Raw genomic sequence first — 18,920 nt, forward strand, 5'->3', positions numbered from 1 at the left:
ATTTGTATGCTTCCTTCATTCACGTGTCTCGTGCTGCAGCTTGCCATTTACCGGCAGGTTCTCTCGATGCCCTATCCAACAGCTTGAATTCCATCAGAGAGGCTGCACTGGAGCACTGCTCGTGTATCAACAACTGCAGACTGTAGCAAACCTATAAATTTGGTGGTTCACAGGAACAGAAGTGCGGTACTGTGTACACACACACACACACACACACACACACACACACACACACACACACACACACACACACACACACACACACACACACACACACACACACACACACACACACACACACACACACACACACACACACACACACACACACACACACACACACACACACACACACACACACACACACACACACACACACACACACACACACAGTCCCAGGGAATTAGATTAATGAGTGGTGGGACAGCAGGCCTCCCTCGGTGTTGGGCTGAGAGCAGATTAATCTACGGCTATGGTCTGGCACAGTCAACCACAGCTTTGATGAATGGGAGAACCTATTGCGCACATGCACACACATGCACCACACACACACTGGATGTGAAAGTGCAAAATGGCAAGTGTGCAGTGAACTGGCGTGCGCGCGCGCGCGCACACACAAAGACACGCACACACACAGACACACACGCACACACACACTTTGTGAGGTGGAGCAAAAAAAGTGCCATGCTAAATCCAGCTGTGAGGACCAGCTACGATAGAGGACATTACTATGAAGGCAGCAGATTAACCTAACTCTCCTTACACTTTATAGCCCTTTTTTCACAACTGACATGTTTTGGGCGGCGTGCTGGGGAACTGAGAATAAAAGGAATGGACCGTATTCCAGCCACTGGCCCTCCCTCCCCAGGTGAATCTCTTCCACGATGGTCACACACACATACTTCAACAACTCTCCTGGTGCAGCTGTGTGTGTGTGTGTTTGTCAGTGTCCTCTGGGACGGTGTCTCGCCGAGCGAGCATCTGGTTGGCTAGCCACTCCAACACGGCGCCGCATGCAGTCACTCTGGCACCGAATCAGAGGCTGATGCGAGGATGCTCGACAGAAGCTACACACAAAAGCAAAACAAGCAAAAAATCTTTCAGCCATATGCAAGACGCTCCCCTCAGAGCACTACAGGTGAGCCGTTATCAAAGAACTATCCACCGACGACGGCAAAAAAAAAAAGCCGGGGACAGATCAGAGCATAACTTACGGAACAATGTTTTAACCCATTAAGACCTGGAACGCATCCGTGTCACTTTTTGATTTGAGCTAAAAAGCTCAATTTCACACTTTGGGCTGTTCAAAAATAGCAGATATACAAGCTCGTAGCGCGGCACCGAGTGCCGCGCTACGAGCTTGTAGATCTGCTATTTTTTTTAAATCGTGAAAATGTGTGGAACTCTTTGAATAATATATTCTTTTGAAGCGAACATTTTTAACTCAAATCTTTGCTTCTGGGGGGTCCCTGGAACAACATATGTTGAGATGGGGGGTCGGCGGCCAAATACATATCATTTTGGGGGTCCTTGACATGCAAAAGTCGGAGCACCACTGATATATAAACATACGTTTTTTTCAGAATACTGTTGGAATCTAGAAGACATTTGTAGAATCGGCTTCAGGTCTCAATGTTTTAATCTCCTTAGATATTCAAGTTTGACATAACTAGAACGTGAACGGTTAATTATAATATCAGCCACCCAGCCCTGCCTGCCTGCCTGCTAGCAGCAAAGTGGCAAGTGCAGCCACAGAGCTCCTGTGATCAGATGCTAATGCTATTCCTGGCTGCAGAAGAAAAAGGCCAGTTATTATCTTTAAGATAACCTCGCGTCACCAGGCTTTCAGCGGTACCTATGGAACCTACAGTATAGAGCACACACACACACACACAACCGTTTCTATATCTGCTCTAGACCCAGACTGGATCAGCAACCTGCTGGAGAGACTTGATCACAGTGTTTCTTTAAGAACACGACAGAGGTTTATCCTAAGTCAGGGGTCTTCAACAGGGGGTCCGGGACCCCTAAGGGGTCCTCAGAGTTTTTACAGGGGGTCCGCCAAATCTCTGTGTGATAGGATCAATGTTTTTTACATTAACCACTTGATCCCTACTAGCATCCCTATTCTAAGGACAACTTTAGCCGAAAATAGACGATCTACAAGCTCACAACGCCTCGCAGCGCGAGGCGTTGTGAGCTTGTAGATCGACTATTTTCGGCTAAGAGGGAAAAAAAGAGCAGACCAAGTACAGAGTGAAAGTTTACTAAGTATTGACGGTTTAAGTCGTTAAATGTCTGAAAATACACATTAACATGAATCCAACATCTATGAAAATCTTTAATCTGCAACACAATTTTATGTAATATATAGTGGGGGTCCCTGCTTCATCTCTCTCTCTCAGTTAGGGGGTCCTTGGCCTGAAAAGGTTGAAGACCCCTGTCCTAGGTAATGAAGCCCGGGCCACAGCAAGCTGAGGGACTGGGGCAGACTGAGTGGGGAATATGAAAATAGAGGTGTGAGGGTGCCCACCGCGCGCACACACACACACACACACACACACACACACACGCACGCAACAAGGTGCCTCAAAGCGAAATCTCTCCTCTCAGCAGCAGTACCCCCATGCTAATTTCACTAGCACTGATCTATCTCCACACTGTAGCCATCTGATCATTATACAGTGCCTCTTCCCGGTTAGCCACCTCTAACAACCCGCGGACAGCGCAGTGGGACGCTAACGGTGCTGGGAGATCACTATGGATTATGGAGATCCGCTACAAGAGATCACCGTGGCAAATCGCTACGGGGATTACGGGGTCTGCCTGTGAGCCCCGCGCCATACAGTCAATCACGGCTTACTGCGGTCGTTATGAAAGGACTAGCGGCTACAATTTCAGATAACCAGCTGTCACACAGGTGGTTCACATCACCTTGAATTAAGCTGTGACTAGACTGTGATACAATCACAGTGTGCATGAGTTAGACTAGTAGGGCATGTCCAATGGGCTCTGAGGAATGTGTAGATAGCTAGACAGACCATTACTGATCCTGAGGAAAAGTCAGTTGACATATACTGCATAGAAACACCACAGTAGACATGAGTAATAACGAAACAATAATAAAACAAAGTACAGTATATATACCTGTGTGTGTGCGTGCGTGCGTGCGTGCGTGCGTGCGTGCGTGCGTGCGTGCGTAATATATCATCATTATAACAAATTATTGTTACATAAATTCACACGTATTAGATGACTTAAAGTCATACTGTGTAACCTTTTCAAACATCTTTTTCCATATTGTATTAAATTGTTTCACTTTGCTATGGCTGTCCTCTGACATTGGCCTCTGTAGAAACAATTGATATTTCATTACTGATTTCCTCTTTAAGTGTAGGCACTTTCCTAACTGTTCACTATTGAACTAAAGCAGAAAAATCTTTTGACATAAAAAAAACACAATTGGTGAGTAAATGCCACTTTGCAGCTGCATAGATAGCCTTGATATTATTTTTTCCATATCCTCAAATGTTGTCACAAAACCAAAAAAGTGTGTGTGAGGGAGTCGCTTTGTATACAGCATTTTAAACATCTACGTATATGAAGAGCTGGGATCAAACTTTTGAATTGTATCGATATAATATACTCATTATTATTGCATAGTAAATATTGTCGGTTCTATAAACTATGATGACCATCAACAATGAACGTTATTTTATTCGACTTTATTAGAATTCAGAACAAGTGTTGAGTCGAGGCCATTCAAAGATTGTACAATTTGCTGCATTGGTTTAACTGCACTGATGTATCTTATGTTCCATCTCTAAAATTAACATTGCTTCCATAATCCATAGGGAAACACAAAGCAGCCAGATTCTAAACATCCCATTATAACAATCTAATCGTTTATATACGTGCAGAGTAGCCATCAGCGCCAGCCATCACCTTGCCAACAGCATTATGCTCAAGTTATACTATGCCATGTGACGATGTCCTGTGCCGCGAATAGCTGATCTACAAGCTAAGTGTCGCATCGTGACGCATTGTGAGCGGCTATATTTGGCGCGGGACACAACACTGTCGCACTGTATGAGAAGGGTTGCCAGATCTGCTTATTATAATTTCCCCGCAATATTTTATTTGAAAATAGCCGATCTACAAGCTCAAGCACAATCTACGAGCTTGTAGATCTGCTATTTTCAAATAGCTGATGTATATGTTAAAGTGCTCATGTGGCCCATCGTCGCTTCTTTTGGGCTGGTTTTCCTAGACCTGGTTGCTTGTTTCTCCCACAGAATCTGGCAACAATGTGTACGAGTATGACTAAGCTCAAATCAGTCTTTACTAACCACGGCTCCGTCTGTCTCGGAGTTGGAACTGCTCCCCAGACAGCTCATCAAATGAGAGCTGTTCCAAGTGTCCTTTCCGGAAAAAAACACAAAACAATGGCCACCGGTGGAGTCGTAACTTCATGGCCCTGCAAGCTAATGGTCGCAGCCATGTTTTGCCCCCCTTTCCGCCGCTTTAGCTGTGAGCCCGCCGCCCGCCCGCTCCTTGGTGACACATCAATGCGGCCGTGATGGAGGTCGCCTCCTCCGTAAGCGCCTTGCGGGACTCATCGTCCCCATCTCTCAAGTGCTGTTTTGGGGCCTATATCGCCCCGGTGTCACGGGCTGGTCGGGAAATGGCATTTTTCACCTTTCATCCTTTTCTTTTTGTCGTGGTGGCTCATCAAATATACATTTGCTAACCCTTTTGAGACCTACCAGGGGGGACAAGAGAGAACACGTCCAGAGCTACACAAGGCTGCTGTGATTTTCTTACTGGGAGAGAGATGATGGATCTGGCACCCGGGGTGGGGGGGGAGGGGTGGATGTGAGGGGGGGGGGGGTTAGCACAGACCTTTAAAGGTCTGAACTGCCGTACTGTGAACTGCTGGATACAGGCTGCCCTTCATTAAACCGCTAATATTACAGGCTATTAATTATTCAAGAGTAAGGCCTTATAACACCATACATCAACGGATATTATGGGCCCGAGCTTTCCATTTATTCCTTTGGAGTGGTCTTATGGATGGATGGTGGGTTTCTTTGTATACCCCGGGTCCCTATACACACACCCGGGCAGTCGCTGCCATTTTCATTCGCACTATAATCCCGAGAACCTGCCTGTTTTTTTACAAATTGGCCAAAATGGCAGAATCACTCGGCTCGGTTGCTGAGAGACTGGGCTTTGCTTGGCTAGTTGACAGGCTCGTAGCTACAGCTGCATCTAATTCTCAACTCTGTGTGCCTTCAGAGACTCTATTGAATTTCCATGTTTCTAATTCAATTCCTTCTTCCATGACAGAAAAATATAATTCAACTGTCACGTAGCACCTCCTGTTTCTGTTATATTATATATGCCCGGCACACCTTCTTTTTTTTTTTGTAGCACTGGTTCCACTTGGGGTGATTGTGAATGTGTTCTCAACTCATTTGCAATGCCGCAACCTTCCTGTGCAAAAGGGGTTTTGTCTTTGTAATTGTGCTGGATTAAGGACTAATATCTAATTACGCCTTAATATGCTTTAATGCATTTTTAATGACAGCTTGTGTTTAAAGTCAGGCTCTGGGGCTGTCTCCGTGGGGACAGAGGAGGTGAGGAAAGTGAAGGGATGGGGGGTGAGAGGGAGGGCGTTTCTTGGCAGTATAGGCCAGGGGGGGAAAGGATAGGAAACATTGATTTCTCTGGCTGGAGGTTAGGGGGAGGGGGGGGGGCTGGCAGGCAGGCGAGGCGACTGCTGCATACTGAGGCCATTCAAAGTTTAAAGCCCGATTTGTACCTCATCATACAAACGGTGTCGCGTGACAAAAAATAAGATAATCTACAAGCAAACGACGCGTCGCATCGCGGCGCGTGGTGAGCTTGTAGATCGGCTAATTTTCGGCTATAAATTAAGCAGACACACAGTACAGCCCCCCAGTCGTACAGTGGTTAACCCATTAAGACCATTTTAAAAACTTTTTTTTTTCTAAATCCTAACGCTTAAAAAAAACATGTATATTCAAAGATGTTCACACATTTTCACACATTTTCAAAAATAGCAGATCTACAAGCTCGTAGCGCGGCACTCGGTGCCGCGCTACGAGCTTGTAGATCTGCTATTTTTGAATAGCCCAAAGAAATCTAAAAATGACACAGACGCGTTCCCCGGTCTTAATGGGTTAAATAGAGTGGTAGACCCTCCCTCCCTGCCTGTCTCTCTGACGAAAAAGCTCGCCGTTTGAATTATGATCCGAAATAGAGACCGTTTATCGATTCACTACTTTGTCAAAGGGATGACTGTTGATGTGGCCAAGACAAAGTGGAATCGAGTGCTATTGGTAAGCAGGAAAGAGAAGTATTCTGTTATGGCGATGGAACGGACAGGGACACAGTAAGGAATCCTATGAGCGCAGGGGAGACCAACAGCTTTTCGATATTCGAATATTATTTGAATATTGGGAGAATATGTATATTCGAATATGAAAATGTATATTCTAATTAAAAGAATAAAAAAAATATATATGTTTATTTGACAGGGACAATACAAAAACAATGTATGAAGTTATAAAAACAAACAAGATGTTTTATTGGATCCGAGCACTTGATACATTGATTTTTGTACCGTTTGTCAAAAAAAAAAAAAAAATGTGAAGAAAAAAATATATATGTTTTTTTATAATAATAATAATAATATTCGAATATATTCGAATATCTGCATATTTTTAAGACCAATATTCGAATATCATTTCTGAGGAAAGTTGACAGCCCTACTGCAAATCAAAAACACAAGTCTTATCTACTGGCAATGGCAAGGAAGTAAACGCGCACACACACACACACACACACACACATACACTCACTCCACTTTCTGAGAGTCCCATCTACTGCATGACAAGCACATTGAATAAATAGATATTCTCTGATGTATGCTCGCTGTGTGCATTCATAAATGTATTCATGCTCGGTATGTTTGTGTACACATGATTGTTTTCCACCACGATATTCCATTCATCATTTGTTTCCCTTGTTTATTCTTATTAGAGTGGAAGAGCAGAGAGAAAAAGATCTGCATGATATTTTCAAAGATTGATTGGGATGCAAATTTGCAGAGTGAGGGAGCCCAATTGGTATGGCTTGGCCTGTTTTAATTGCGTTCTGTTAATTAATGGTTGATGCGACGACAAACTGAATTACTTGCATGTTTTTTGCATGTCATTATCGCCTAATTGGGGCTGTAGTGTCTGTGTGTTTTGGCGTGCGTGCGCGCGCGTGTGTGTTTAGTTAACCCATTCTGCACTATTACCATCCTGTATGACACCACCACACCTCAATAACAAGCATTACGTTAATACTTCATTAGGAGGCTGGGTTGCTGTTTTTCCATTACCGAGAGGCTAATAAGAGAACGGCTAATTTATTTACAGACTACAGAAGAATACATTAGGCTCGTCAGGCACCGCTAAAGTGTTCTTCGAGTAATATTAATGTTTGCTTACAAACATCCCTCAAGAGGAAGGTTTTGCCAAATGCATGACAGGGATGACACAGGTTCATCTGCTGCTGTTCTTAACATGCTTTCATTGCCCTGTCCTTCATCCAATTATATGCATTACATCACAAAGATATGTAGGGGGGGGGGCTGCATTTTCCAGCCAGTTTAATGATCATCATCTGGCCAGCATAGTCAATGAGGATGTTGGAAGTAACAAATAAACATATTAACCCATTAAGACCTGAGGCCGATTCTATAAATGTCTTCTAAATTCCTAACAGTTTTCTGAAAAACGTATGTTGCTATAATATCAGTTTTCAATACATTTTTTTCATGTCAAGGACCCTAAAAAATTTATGTATTTGGCCGTGGACCCCCATCTCAAAATATTTTGTTCCAGGGACCCCCAGAAGCACAAATTTGAGTTAAAAATGTTGTTTAAAAAAATATATGTATTCAAAGATTTGCCAAAATGTTTACGATTTTTCAAAAATAGCAGATCTACAAGCTTGTAGCGCGGCACTTGCTGCCGCGCTACGAGCTTGTAGATCTGCTATTTTCGAATAGCCAAAGTATAAAATAATCGCTATAGCTAAAATCTTAAATGACACATTCCCGGTCTTAATGGGTTAATGGGCTCCGTCGTGCTCTGAGAGGTAGAACGCGCGAGGCAATTAGCCGCTGTCCTCTCGTTATGTGGCTGGAGAGTCGTTAGCGCCGCGAGTGACCTTGAATGGCCTCGTTAGGGGGGGGTGATTGACGCGGTAACGGTTGTCAACGGTGACGGTGACAGGAGGCATGGAGGGACGACGGACAGACGGTGAAGGCTGTGTGTGGCGACGAGGATGGGGCGCGGCGCGGCAGCCAGCCGGAGGAGGAGGACACACATCGGGTTTGCAGAGAGCACCTGGCTTGTTATGAATGACTTCCAGCTGCACAGAGAGCATGAAATGACAATTATGGGGTTTCTTTCTGTATTCAGTCAGAGAGGGGGAAGGCTATGGCGCTTTGGAGGAGCCGGCTGTAGGACCGGTATAGATCTAAAAGCTCAAAATGGACAGCGTTGCTTTAGGATGGGGTGTGCATGGGAGACTTGTGATGGCTGTATTATGCTCCTGCTCCCCCCTTAGTATGCATTCAGGCAGCGTGTGTGTGCCTCGCTGGCAGTGTTGCCAGATTCTGTGAGAGAAACAAGCAACCAGGTCTAGGAAAACCAGCCCAAAAGGAAGCGACTATGGGCCACATGAGCACTTTAACATATACATCAGCTATTTGAAAATAGCAGATCTACGAGCTCACAACGCGTCGCGTTGTGAGCTTGTAGATCGGCTATTTTCAAATGAAATCTTGCGGGGAAATTATAATAAGCAGATCTGGCAACCCCTGCTCACTGGACGCACTGACTGAGAGCTGAATGCGTGATTGGTGGGTAATAATATAATATTATCTGTGTTGGCATGGCATCTGAGCTGCCGTTGTCCTTGTACCATATCATTATGAATATGTATGCATGCATGTGTTGAAATGCCTACAGTATGCCATGTTGAAATGTGATTAATGCTACATAGAAAACAGTAACGTTAAGGTGATTCGTGAAACGGAAAAATAACTAAATGCCTAAAATATACGGTACAACTCCCCGAAATAGAAATTGATATCAACACAAAACATTTGGCAGAAATAGAGACATTCGGAACTATAACACTAATGCAAACGGAAGGCCGTACAAATCTTGCAAAACCCTAGAGGCAAGTTTTGCTCCTCAAACCAAGTGGAAGTTTTGGTTGAAGGGTGACACTAGAGGAAAGGCCATCTGCCCATTCGTTTATGAGATTGAGAGTGTGTGTGTGTGTGTGTGTGTGTGTGTGTGTGTGTGTGTGTGTGTGTGTGTGTGTGTGTGTGTGTGTGTGTGTGTGTGTGTGTGTGTGTGTGTGTGTGTGTGTGTGTGTGTGTGTGTGTGTGTGTGTGTGTGTGTGTGTGTGTGTGTGTGTGTGTGTGTGTGTCTGTAAGTGGGAATGTTGGCCTTCGGGTGGCACTAGAGCAGTGGTTTTCAACCAGTGGTCCGGGGACCACCAGTGGTCCTTGAGGGAGTACCAGGGGGTCCCCAGCAAAGTTAGTTAATAGCGTCACAACCATTTTTAACCACTTTCAAAAATAGCAGATATACAAGCTCATAGTGCGGCACCGAGTGCCGCACTATGAGCTTGTAGATCAGCTATTTTTCAAAAACCTTGAAAAAGTGTGCATATCTTTGAATATTAATATTTTTTAAAGTGAAAATTAACTGATATCTTTGCTTCTGGGGGGTCCCTGGCACAAAACATTTTCAAATGGGGGTCCGCGGCCAAATGTATATCAATTTAGGGGTCCTTGGCATGAAAAAGGTTGAAAACCACTGCACTAAGAGTAAAGGAATGAACCCATCGATGTTGCCTAGTAGGCGCCTCGTGATACCTGTGATGTCGTGCTGTTTGAAGGAGTCGCTGTAGATCTGGTGCTGGTTGGGACAGTGTTTCTTCAACCATTTGCACACGTCCTGCTGGGTCCACAGGGCCACCGGCTTGGACAGCTTCACGTTCCCCGGCTGCAGCTAGACAAAGAAAACAACCACTCTTAATTAACCCATTAAGACCTGAGGCAATTATCTTAAAAATGTTTTCTAAATCCTAACAGTTGTTTTGAAAAAAAAAAAAAAAAAATCCCCCAAGATTTTTCAAAAATAGCAGATCTACAAGCTCATAGCGCGGCACTCGGTGCCGAGTGCCGCGCTATGAGCTTGTATATCTGCTATTTTTGAATAGCCAAAGAAATCTAAAGTGACAGATGCGTTCCAGAGGGGATACTCTATTGATGTTTATTTACATTATCATAATCTATAGAAATGACAATATTTATGATACAATACATATTGACAGAAAGAAGTATTTCTGCCTTTCTTTGTGTTCCTGCAATTCCCATGATGTACTACGGTATGGGCAAGGATCAGCCTGGTACACCGATACGTTCTATAACCCGCCATTACATCCACCCGATTAATATGTTGAGGTCGAGATCACTATTTTGTCATAAAAGCAAACAAGGACAATGTCATGGCCACTGAGGGTAGCAGCTAAAACCCAATGCAGTGAGTAATTCACTGATTGATCTCCGGTCAACTTTTTTTTTAAAAACACTTTGTTTTTATTTTTCCATATATTGCATAGAAAATACAAGCATATGACATTATGTACGACATCTTATTTCCACAATCCCCCACCCTCCAAAGTCATAACAAGACAAACGACAAGACAAAAAATGAATAAATAATAATAATTACTTGACAGTAAAGAAAAAGACACAAGACAGACAAACCAAACAGTTTAACTTTTGTCAGAATATGTTGTTCCTTTCAGGTCAAGTTAGAGACAGTTCCATTATTGAGAGCAATGAATAAAAATAAAGATGAGAAAATATATATTTCGTATCCAACCGTCTATATCTTGTAGGCCTCCAGCCAGAGGCCGTCAGAGTCCGATTTGTTGAGCGTTGTCAATTATATAAGGGAGTATGTATCTATAAAAGGGGTCCAGGTTTTAATGTATCTATCTTTGGAGCCACTACGATTATATCTCAATTTCTCCAAAGGTATCATAGAGAGTACCTCTTTGACCCACTGTTGGAATGAGGGAGGTTTCTCCGATTTCCACTGTCTAAGTATCAGCCTGCGAGCCATCAGCGTAGTGAATGCTACGGCATGCGAATGGAATGTTAGTCCTACAACAAATATACAGAGATAATGTTGAAAATCATGATAATAATAATAATAACTCAGATTTCTATAGCACTTTTCTAAGTACCCAAAGTAATTTTACATAAAGAAAAGGAAGGAACCAACTATAATAATAAAAAAAACGAAAACAAAAAGTGCCAGATTAAAATCGATTTAAAAAAAAAGTTAAGCATGGGTTGGGGAGACATCCTAAGTAGACCTCAGCAGGGAAAAGCTATCCTGAAAAGGTGGGTTTTGAGTGAGGTTTAGAAGGGGAGGGAGGGGGCATTTTTGATATAGTTGAGGAGTGCATTTCAGAGGGAGGTGGCAGCAACAGAGAGAGCCCTGTCCCCCCCAGGTACAGTACTGTACTTGGCCTGCAGGGACCTCCACAAGAGGTTGGCTTCACTGGAACTGAGGAAACAGGAGGGGACATAATGTTGAGAAGATCAGAGAGGCAGGGGGAGACAGATTATTGAGTGCCTTGTAGGTGGTAAACAGGATTTTGTAATGGATTGATGATAGTGTCTCTTTAACATCCCATGGCAAGTCAGTTCGAACATCTTTCAGAAAATTACAACAAAGAGTTTAGAATGTCGGCCATAGGGGGCACGGTGGCACAGTCGGTAGTGCTGTCGCCTCACAGCTAGAAGGTCCTGGGTTCGATTCCCGCAGGGGACGCTGTAGGCGCTGGGGGTGTGTTCTCTCCTCCGCGTCATCAGTGCCCATACCCTAGGTGGGGTTGGCGAAAGGGCCTACTCTGTGTGGAGTTTGCATGTTCTCCCCGTGTCTCCTAGGGTAGGTACCCTCACAAAAACATGCAGTAATCCTGGTCACTATACTGCCTCCCCCTGGTCAGCCGGGGCGCCTGATGGAGGGGAAAGGAACTGGTTGGAATAACGTGTTCCTTCCACGCGCTACGTCCAACCAGGGAAACTCTCCCCTGTCAGGTGACAAGAAGGTCAGTAGGCTCTCATGCATTGAAGGAGGCATGAGCTCGGCCCTGGCCTCCCTAGGTTGGCAGAGGGAAGGTAGTGCCCAGGATTACATAGACAATTGGCACTGGGTGTAAAAAAATAGGGTTACAAAATCGTGGGATAAAAATTTTAGAAAAAAAAAAGAATATCGGCCATAGTGAATATATATACAGTAACAGCCATATTTTAGAGCCGTCTTCTTTGCTGAATGGTTCCTCCCATCCATCAAGAACTTTGTGCAAAATGTTACGATGCGAAATGTGTGTGTGCGTGTTTTCTAAAATAGCAATAGCAACCACTGTGCCATTGGTATAGCCCGTTAAATTACATGTGAGCAGACTGCTTATCACTTGTTTATTGTGGTTTATTTGCTTCTGATTGCAGACGGGTCTAGTCATGTCACATGTTAACAGCTTGTACGTCTATCTGTCCAATCTTGTCATCTATATTGGGTACATCTGCTGTGGGACAGCCCAATGTCCCTTCTGGGATCAACAAAGTACCTATCCCACCCATTTTCTATTTAACCCATTGATACCTGGAACGCATCTGTGTCACTTTAGATTTCTTTAGGCTATTCAAAAATAGCAGATATACAAGCTCATAGCGCGGCACCGAGTGCCGCGCTATGAACTTGTAGATCTGCTATTTTTGAAAAATCGAGGAAAAAAAATTTTGGTTTTTTTTCCCAATTTTTTTTTGGGATTTAGAAGACATTTCTAGAATCTTCTCAGGTCTTAATGGGTTAAGAAGACATCTTGCTTCAGTCTCGAGGTAATGCAGAAATGTCTGAACTAGCCCAGGTTAATTATGCATTTACAGCATCCCAATATAAGCACCGTGTCTTGCGACTGCAGTGAGGTAGTTGGGAAAGATGATAGGCCTAAACAGTCAAGTGTACTGTAGCTCTAATCCAGCAGGACAAAAAAACATGCCCTTTATCGATTAATCTATGTTAGGGGACTGCATGTAACGGTATACGCACATGCACACAAGCACACACGCACACACACACACACACTATCGTATTCCTGTTACAATGAGTTAGAGCAGGCAGGCAAGCGGCCGTGCAACTGGATCACTTTGACTTCAAAGTGCTCACAGACAGTGCGTGCGTCTGGTTTTGATTGAGAGGCTAATGCAATTACAAACTGAAAAGACGACGAAAAAAAGTGATTAACCCATTAAGACCTGAGGCCGATTCTACAAAATGTCCTCTAAATCAATTTTTTTAAAAATTTTTATGTTGCTACATCAGTGGTTCTCAAACTTTTTCATCTCAAGGACCCCCAAAATAATATCTATTTGGCCGCCGACCCCCATCTCAAAATAGTTTGTTCCAGGGACCCCCCAGAAGCAAAGATTTGAGTTAAAAATGTTTGCTTTAAAAATATATATATATTCAAGGATTTGCACAAATTTTCAAAAATAGCAGATCTACAAGCTCGTAGCGCGGCACTCGGTGCCGCGCTATGAGCTTGTATATCTGCTATTTTTGAATAGCCAAAGAAATGACACAGATGCGTTCTAGGTCTTAATGAGTTAAAATTTCACATCCACTCCCTTCCACTTCAGCCTGCTCTCTCTCTCCCTCTCTCTCTCTCTCTCTCTCTCTCTCTGGCTCCAGCCTGGTGCGGAATTGCAATCAAAAGACATTTCTCTCTCTCCACCTTGGGAAGGCACAGAAAAACCAGGCACTGCCAGTATTTCCTTCTGTTTTCTGTCGTCTAGCTACTTCCCGCATCTCTCATCTCTCCCCCTCGTGTTCAATCGCTCGCCCGTCCCTGTCAAATCTATCACATTGTCTTCCCCCCCCCCTCCTCCCTCACATGCACTCACATTGGATCTTTCATCTTTTCTTGCCGTCTCCGTGTTTCCTCGCCCCCCCGCCCCCCCCCCCCCCCTGTTATTACACAGTACAACGTGTCCCTCACAGAGACTCTCTTCTCTCTCTCTAACCTGGCTTACTAGGGGAGAGTAATGAGATTCGGCACGGAGGTGGTATAACCCCCATGCAGGTTAAGGGGAGGCAGGTAAGGTCACATGATCTGGATGCTGAGCTGGCCCACCATACAGGCTCTGCAGGGAGGAGCCATGCAGGGAGCTTAATGCTGTTGCAGGAAGAAACCACATTAACCATTAAACACAGCTCAGCTCAATGCTAATTAACCCCGACTTGCTAGCCTGAAGCGACAAGAGAGAGAGCGAGGTAGAGATAGACAGTGGGGGAGAGAGAGAGAGAGAGAGAGAGCCAGAGATGTATGAGTGCATGTTTTTTTAGTGTTGAATGCCTGAGAGAGAGAGAGAGAGAGAGAAGAGGGGACGGAGTAAACAACACTTTGTGAAGGAGGAAGTGACTGCAAAATCCGGAGCGTTCAGAAGTTAAAGCTGCAGTCCGTAACTTTCGCGATCTTACCCCCGGGATTCGAACCCAGGCAGGACGAGAGGCCACATTTCTACAGCTCGTGTAGAACGGGCAACGCACCACTTGTTCAGGTGAAATATTTGGGCCTATGAGCTTCCGGCAGGACTACTTGTCAACCTATAGAGTGGATTTCATACCCAGACACCAGGGTCTAAATTTCTCAGCGGAAGAGTAGTGGAACCACCTTCAACCACTGCAGACGTGCTAGTTATATTGTATTAACATGGTCTACCATACAGATTGGTTAAAAAATTACATTTTATTCATTAACAAAAGTTCCAGATTGCAAAGAGAGTTTGCCATGGACTCTCTCTCTCGCTCTGTTTTTATGAACCCATTTTTGAGTCAATGGCCATCTGTGTTTTACAATGTGCCAGGACGCGGCCCAGAGCCTGTGTTCCTGAGGCTGGTACAATAGGTGAGCCTTTCCTGCCAGCCTTGCCGGAGAGGAGGAGGAGGAGAGAAAACAAGCGGAGGAAATCGTGAGCAGGCGAGCTACGTTCAAGAGACTCCGGGCCAATTAGAGATTTGACTGACAGCTCAGGGGGCGAGAGAAGGAGCCTGCTTTATTTCTAAGTGGAATATGTCTAGGAGCGTGGGGCGTGCATACTCACATAAGGATGGGTGGTGCACACACATCCAGTACATGAATGTCACACACACACACACACGGACACACGCACACAGAGAAGTAGCATGTGCACACGCCCACACCAGCAGCGCACACACAAACCGTAGCAACACTACACACACATGGTTTATACACAATACACCCCTCAACCACCCACAAGACACGTTATTAACCACATTTTTCTGCCACATGCCGTCCTTGGCTTAATTGATACACGCAAGTCCCAGTTCACGTATTTCTTCATGTTACCTTGGCAACAGAGCAAGGACATTTAAAAAAAAAACAACAACAAAGCTACGAGGGAAACAGTCAAAAGGAGCCATAGCACGGAGGAACAAACGTTACCACGTAGCAACCGCTGTGGAAACACGCATGATGCACATAATTAACCATAATTGCAATTAGGCTGATAACCATTTAAATATCCATTATGGATGTGCTCAGGAAAATTAATAACCACGTCAACCACGGGCCTCCGTTATAAGAGCAGTGATGGAGTATCAGTGTTCATTTTGACAGCAAATTCTGATGTAGTCTCTGTCTTAGTCTTTTGAATAACACACCATTTAGTTTTAGTCCTATTTTAGTCATCCGAGTCTTAGTCTAGTCTTAGTCGACTAAATCATTGGTTCTCAAAGTGGGGTCCGGGGACCCCCAGGGGTCCTTGGGGGGGTATCGGGGAGTCCCCAGCAAAATTAGTTAACATAGCGTCACAATAATTTAAACTTTTTATACTTTGGCCATTCAAAAATAGCAGATATACAAGCTCATAGCGCAACATTTGTGCAAATCTTTGAATATATATTTTATAAAACGAACATTTGTAACTCAAATCTTTGCTCCTGGGGGTCCCTGGAACAAAATATTTTGAGAAGGGGGGTCCGTGGCCATATACATATCATTTTGGGGGTCCTTGACATGAAAAGGTTTGAGAACCACTGGACTAAATATCAAAATCTTTGTCTTTCAGTCTTTTAGTCTTAGTCAAGGAAATTAACACTGTGGAGTATTAACCACTTTCAAACCTGGCGCCCCTATTTTGGCCATGTCATCATAGGCAAAAAAATAGGTAAAGAAGCATCTACAACTTGCGATGCATTGTGAGCTTGTAGATCAGCCAGTTTCGTAGCACTACACTAACGTACAACGAAAGTATAAAATAGGGCTTAAGAGGTTAATAAAAAAAGATACGTTGCCTTGCCTATAGATAAGTCCCCGTCTTTCCAGATATGAAGGTCATGTGACTCGGAGAGTAAATTTCCCTGTTGAACTGTTGTACAAGAGAGGCTGCAGTTACTGTATATATATATGTGTGTGCAAACCATATCTCCAGACAGACACATTACGCTCTTCTCATCATTTTTTCGGTAATAGGCTGGCACAAGGGCCACGGGGGTCACTATTTTCTTTTTGTTCCATTCCAGAAATGATAAGAGCCATTTCTTCTTAGATCGGACACAAGGATTCTTTGACGGCACAGAGATAACAGAGTTTTGAAATTTTCTAGGAAATCCATTTAGTGAAAAAGATTGAAATACGAATTGAATTGAGGAGCAAAGCCCGGCAGATACAGCCAAAAAAGAAAGAGATGCTTCACATATTGAAGCGTGAACTCAAATATTAATGACATCATTTCCCCCCCTCTATTCAGAGCAGAGAGATGTGATATTTTTCATCAAGGATGATGGTCAGTGGATATTTTTGATGAAGGCATTTCTCTGCTTTTGAACAAGGTTATTATCAAGATAATACCGGATAGTAGAGTAGAGACGTAGTAAGTGAAGCAGAATGGTTATAATTTAATATTCTACCTTGAAAAGGAACGTGGGCTCTGGGGTCTGGTGTGAATTGAATTGATTTGAGATCCATTTGATCTGAGGTCTGGTGCATATTTAATTGATTGGAGACTCATTTGATAGGAGTGCTAATTGAGGGATCACTGTGGATGTATTTATTCCAATCACTCTCTCTAGTAGCAGAACAGAGTAAAACTGAATATAATAAATTGCATTGCAAATAAAATTCAATTAAATATAATGAAATTGGTAGTGCTAAACAAGACTAAAGGGTCTTCTTTGACTCTTCTGACACAATTTAAACAACACAATTAGATACAATTCAATGTAATTTTTGTGCTAAAACAAGACTGAAAGGTTTTGTTGTTATCTTATCTTCTGACACCATTTTACCACGTGAATCTTAGCATCCCAATTCCAAAAATAGCAGATCTACAAGCTCACAACGACGCAACGCATTGTAAGCTTGTAGGCCGTCTATTTTCGGCAAAGATATTTGGCGTAGGAGTGAAATACTAAAGGATCTAATGGGACCCCGGTCAATTAAGAATATAGGGTTAAAGTTATACGGTTATGTAGTAGAGACAGTGATGCTCTACATAAGAGCATAAGGACAAACACAACTTGGGTCTTAGTGAAGGATTGGCCTCAACTCCACTTCTGAGGATGTCCAATAAATAAATGCCGTCTTATAACAGGCTAATATGATATGATGTCCTTCTGTTCTCTTCCATAATGCAGTACCTGCAGAATTCCTGAGCTATATTCGCTGCCATGGTGAGGGCATATTCACTATTACATACTGCCACCTAGTGGCCAGAAACACGCACTAGAGTAACTATCTATTGAGACATGGAGGCCTCATGTCAACTCCCAACTTTCTCCAGCACCCAGTTAATTAATGACTCCGATATGGCTCTCTCTCTCCCTCTATGTCTTACTCTCTCTGTTCTTGTCTTTAAAGCTCTCTCTCTTGCTCCCTCTCTCTTTGTGCCTCTATCTCACTCTGTCTCACTCTCTCTCTCTCTCTCAGCGTTATGAGGAGATGAGAAGTCCCTTTCTTAATTATTCTGTTACATACAGGGAACGGGGTTGACAATGACGATGTGTTTTTGTGTGTATGTAGTGTGTCTGTGTGTGTGTGTGTGTGTGTGTGTGTGCACGCGCACATGCGTGTGTATCAGAGAACTGTGTGTGGACGGTTTGCGTGGAGAATAACACTTGCGCTGGTCGAATTAATAAGCCTTTTTAAAAACGCCTCAGGTTGAAATTGGATTTACAGGCACTGCCGAATTCACTGAGGCACATCAAAGAACGTAATTCATTGACCTTGGGAGTTAGTTGGGTCCATAACACACAAGAGCATACCCAGTAAAATGCTCAGTGTTCATTTATCCATTAGTAACATTGAGATGGTACAAATGCAACCAAATTACAATCTCAGAGTTAACTTTTACGTTTTGACCAAAAAACAAATCACCCTACCTTTAAGGCTAAAAGGATAACACAAAAAAAGACTTGTTTCCATTGTGGTCCTATGTATTCAATTAATCACAATAGCATCAAACATTAACACCATAATACATGTCATCAGCAACTACAGACACTATATGTACAAAGGAGAAAAGGGAATGACACATTCTTTCGTTTATGTGCGTGCCTGCGTGGGTTGCTTGGTTACAAATTTAACTAGCCGTTGGGGGGCTTGGTTATGATTTCATATTCTACATCAGGGGTCTTCGATGTTTTTCAGGTCAAGGACCCCCCCTAGCTGAGAGAGAGGTGTTTGACACACATTATCTTTTCAATTAATATGTTGGATTC

General features: G+C 43.5%; 1 protein-coding gene across 3 annotated transcripts in view; it reads right to left on the minus strand.

Moving 5' to 3' along the window:
- The window catches only part of samd12 (sterile alpha motif domain containing 12), a 175,581-nt gene that overhangs the window by 112,661 nt on the left and 44,000 nt on the right, over window positions 1-18,920 (minus strand). For all 3 annotated transcript variants that reach the window (XM_080441780.1, XM_080441781.1, XM_080441779.1), the window contains exon 3: window positions 9,974-10,109. In XM_080441780.1, coding sequence (XP_080297906.1) covers window positions 9,974-10,109 — 136 coding nt within the window. The remainder of the gene's footprint in view (window positions 1-9,973; window positions 10,110-18,920) is intronic.

This window comes from Gymnoscopelus braueri (assembly GCF_963280865.1).
Source record: "Gymnoscopelus braueri genome assembly, chromosome: 11".
Lineage (NCBI taxonomy): Eukaryota > Metazoa > Chordata > Actinopteri > Myctophiformes > Myctophidae > Gymnoscopelus > Gymnoscopelus braueri.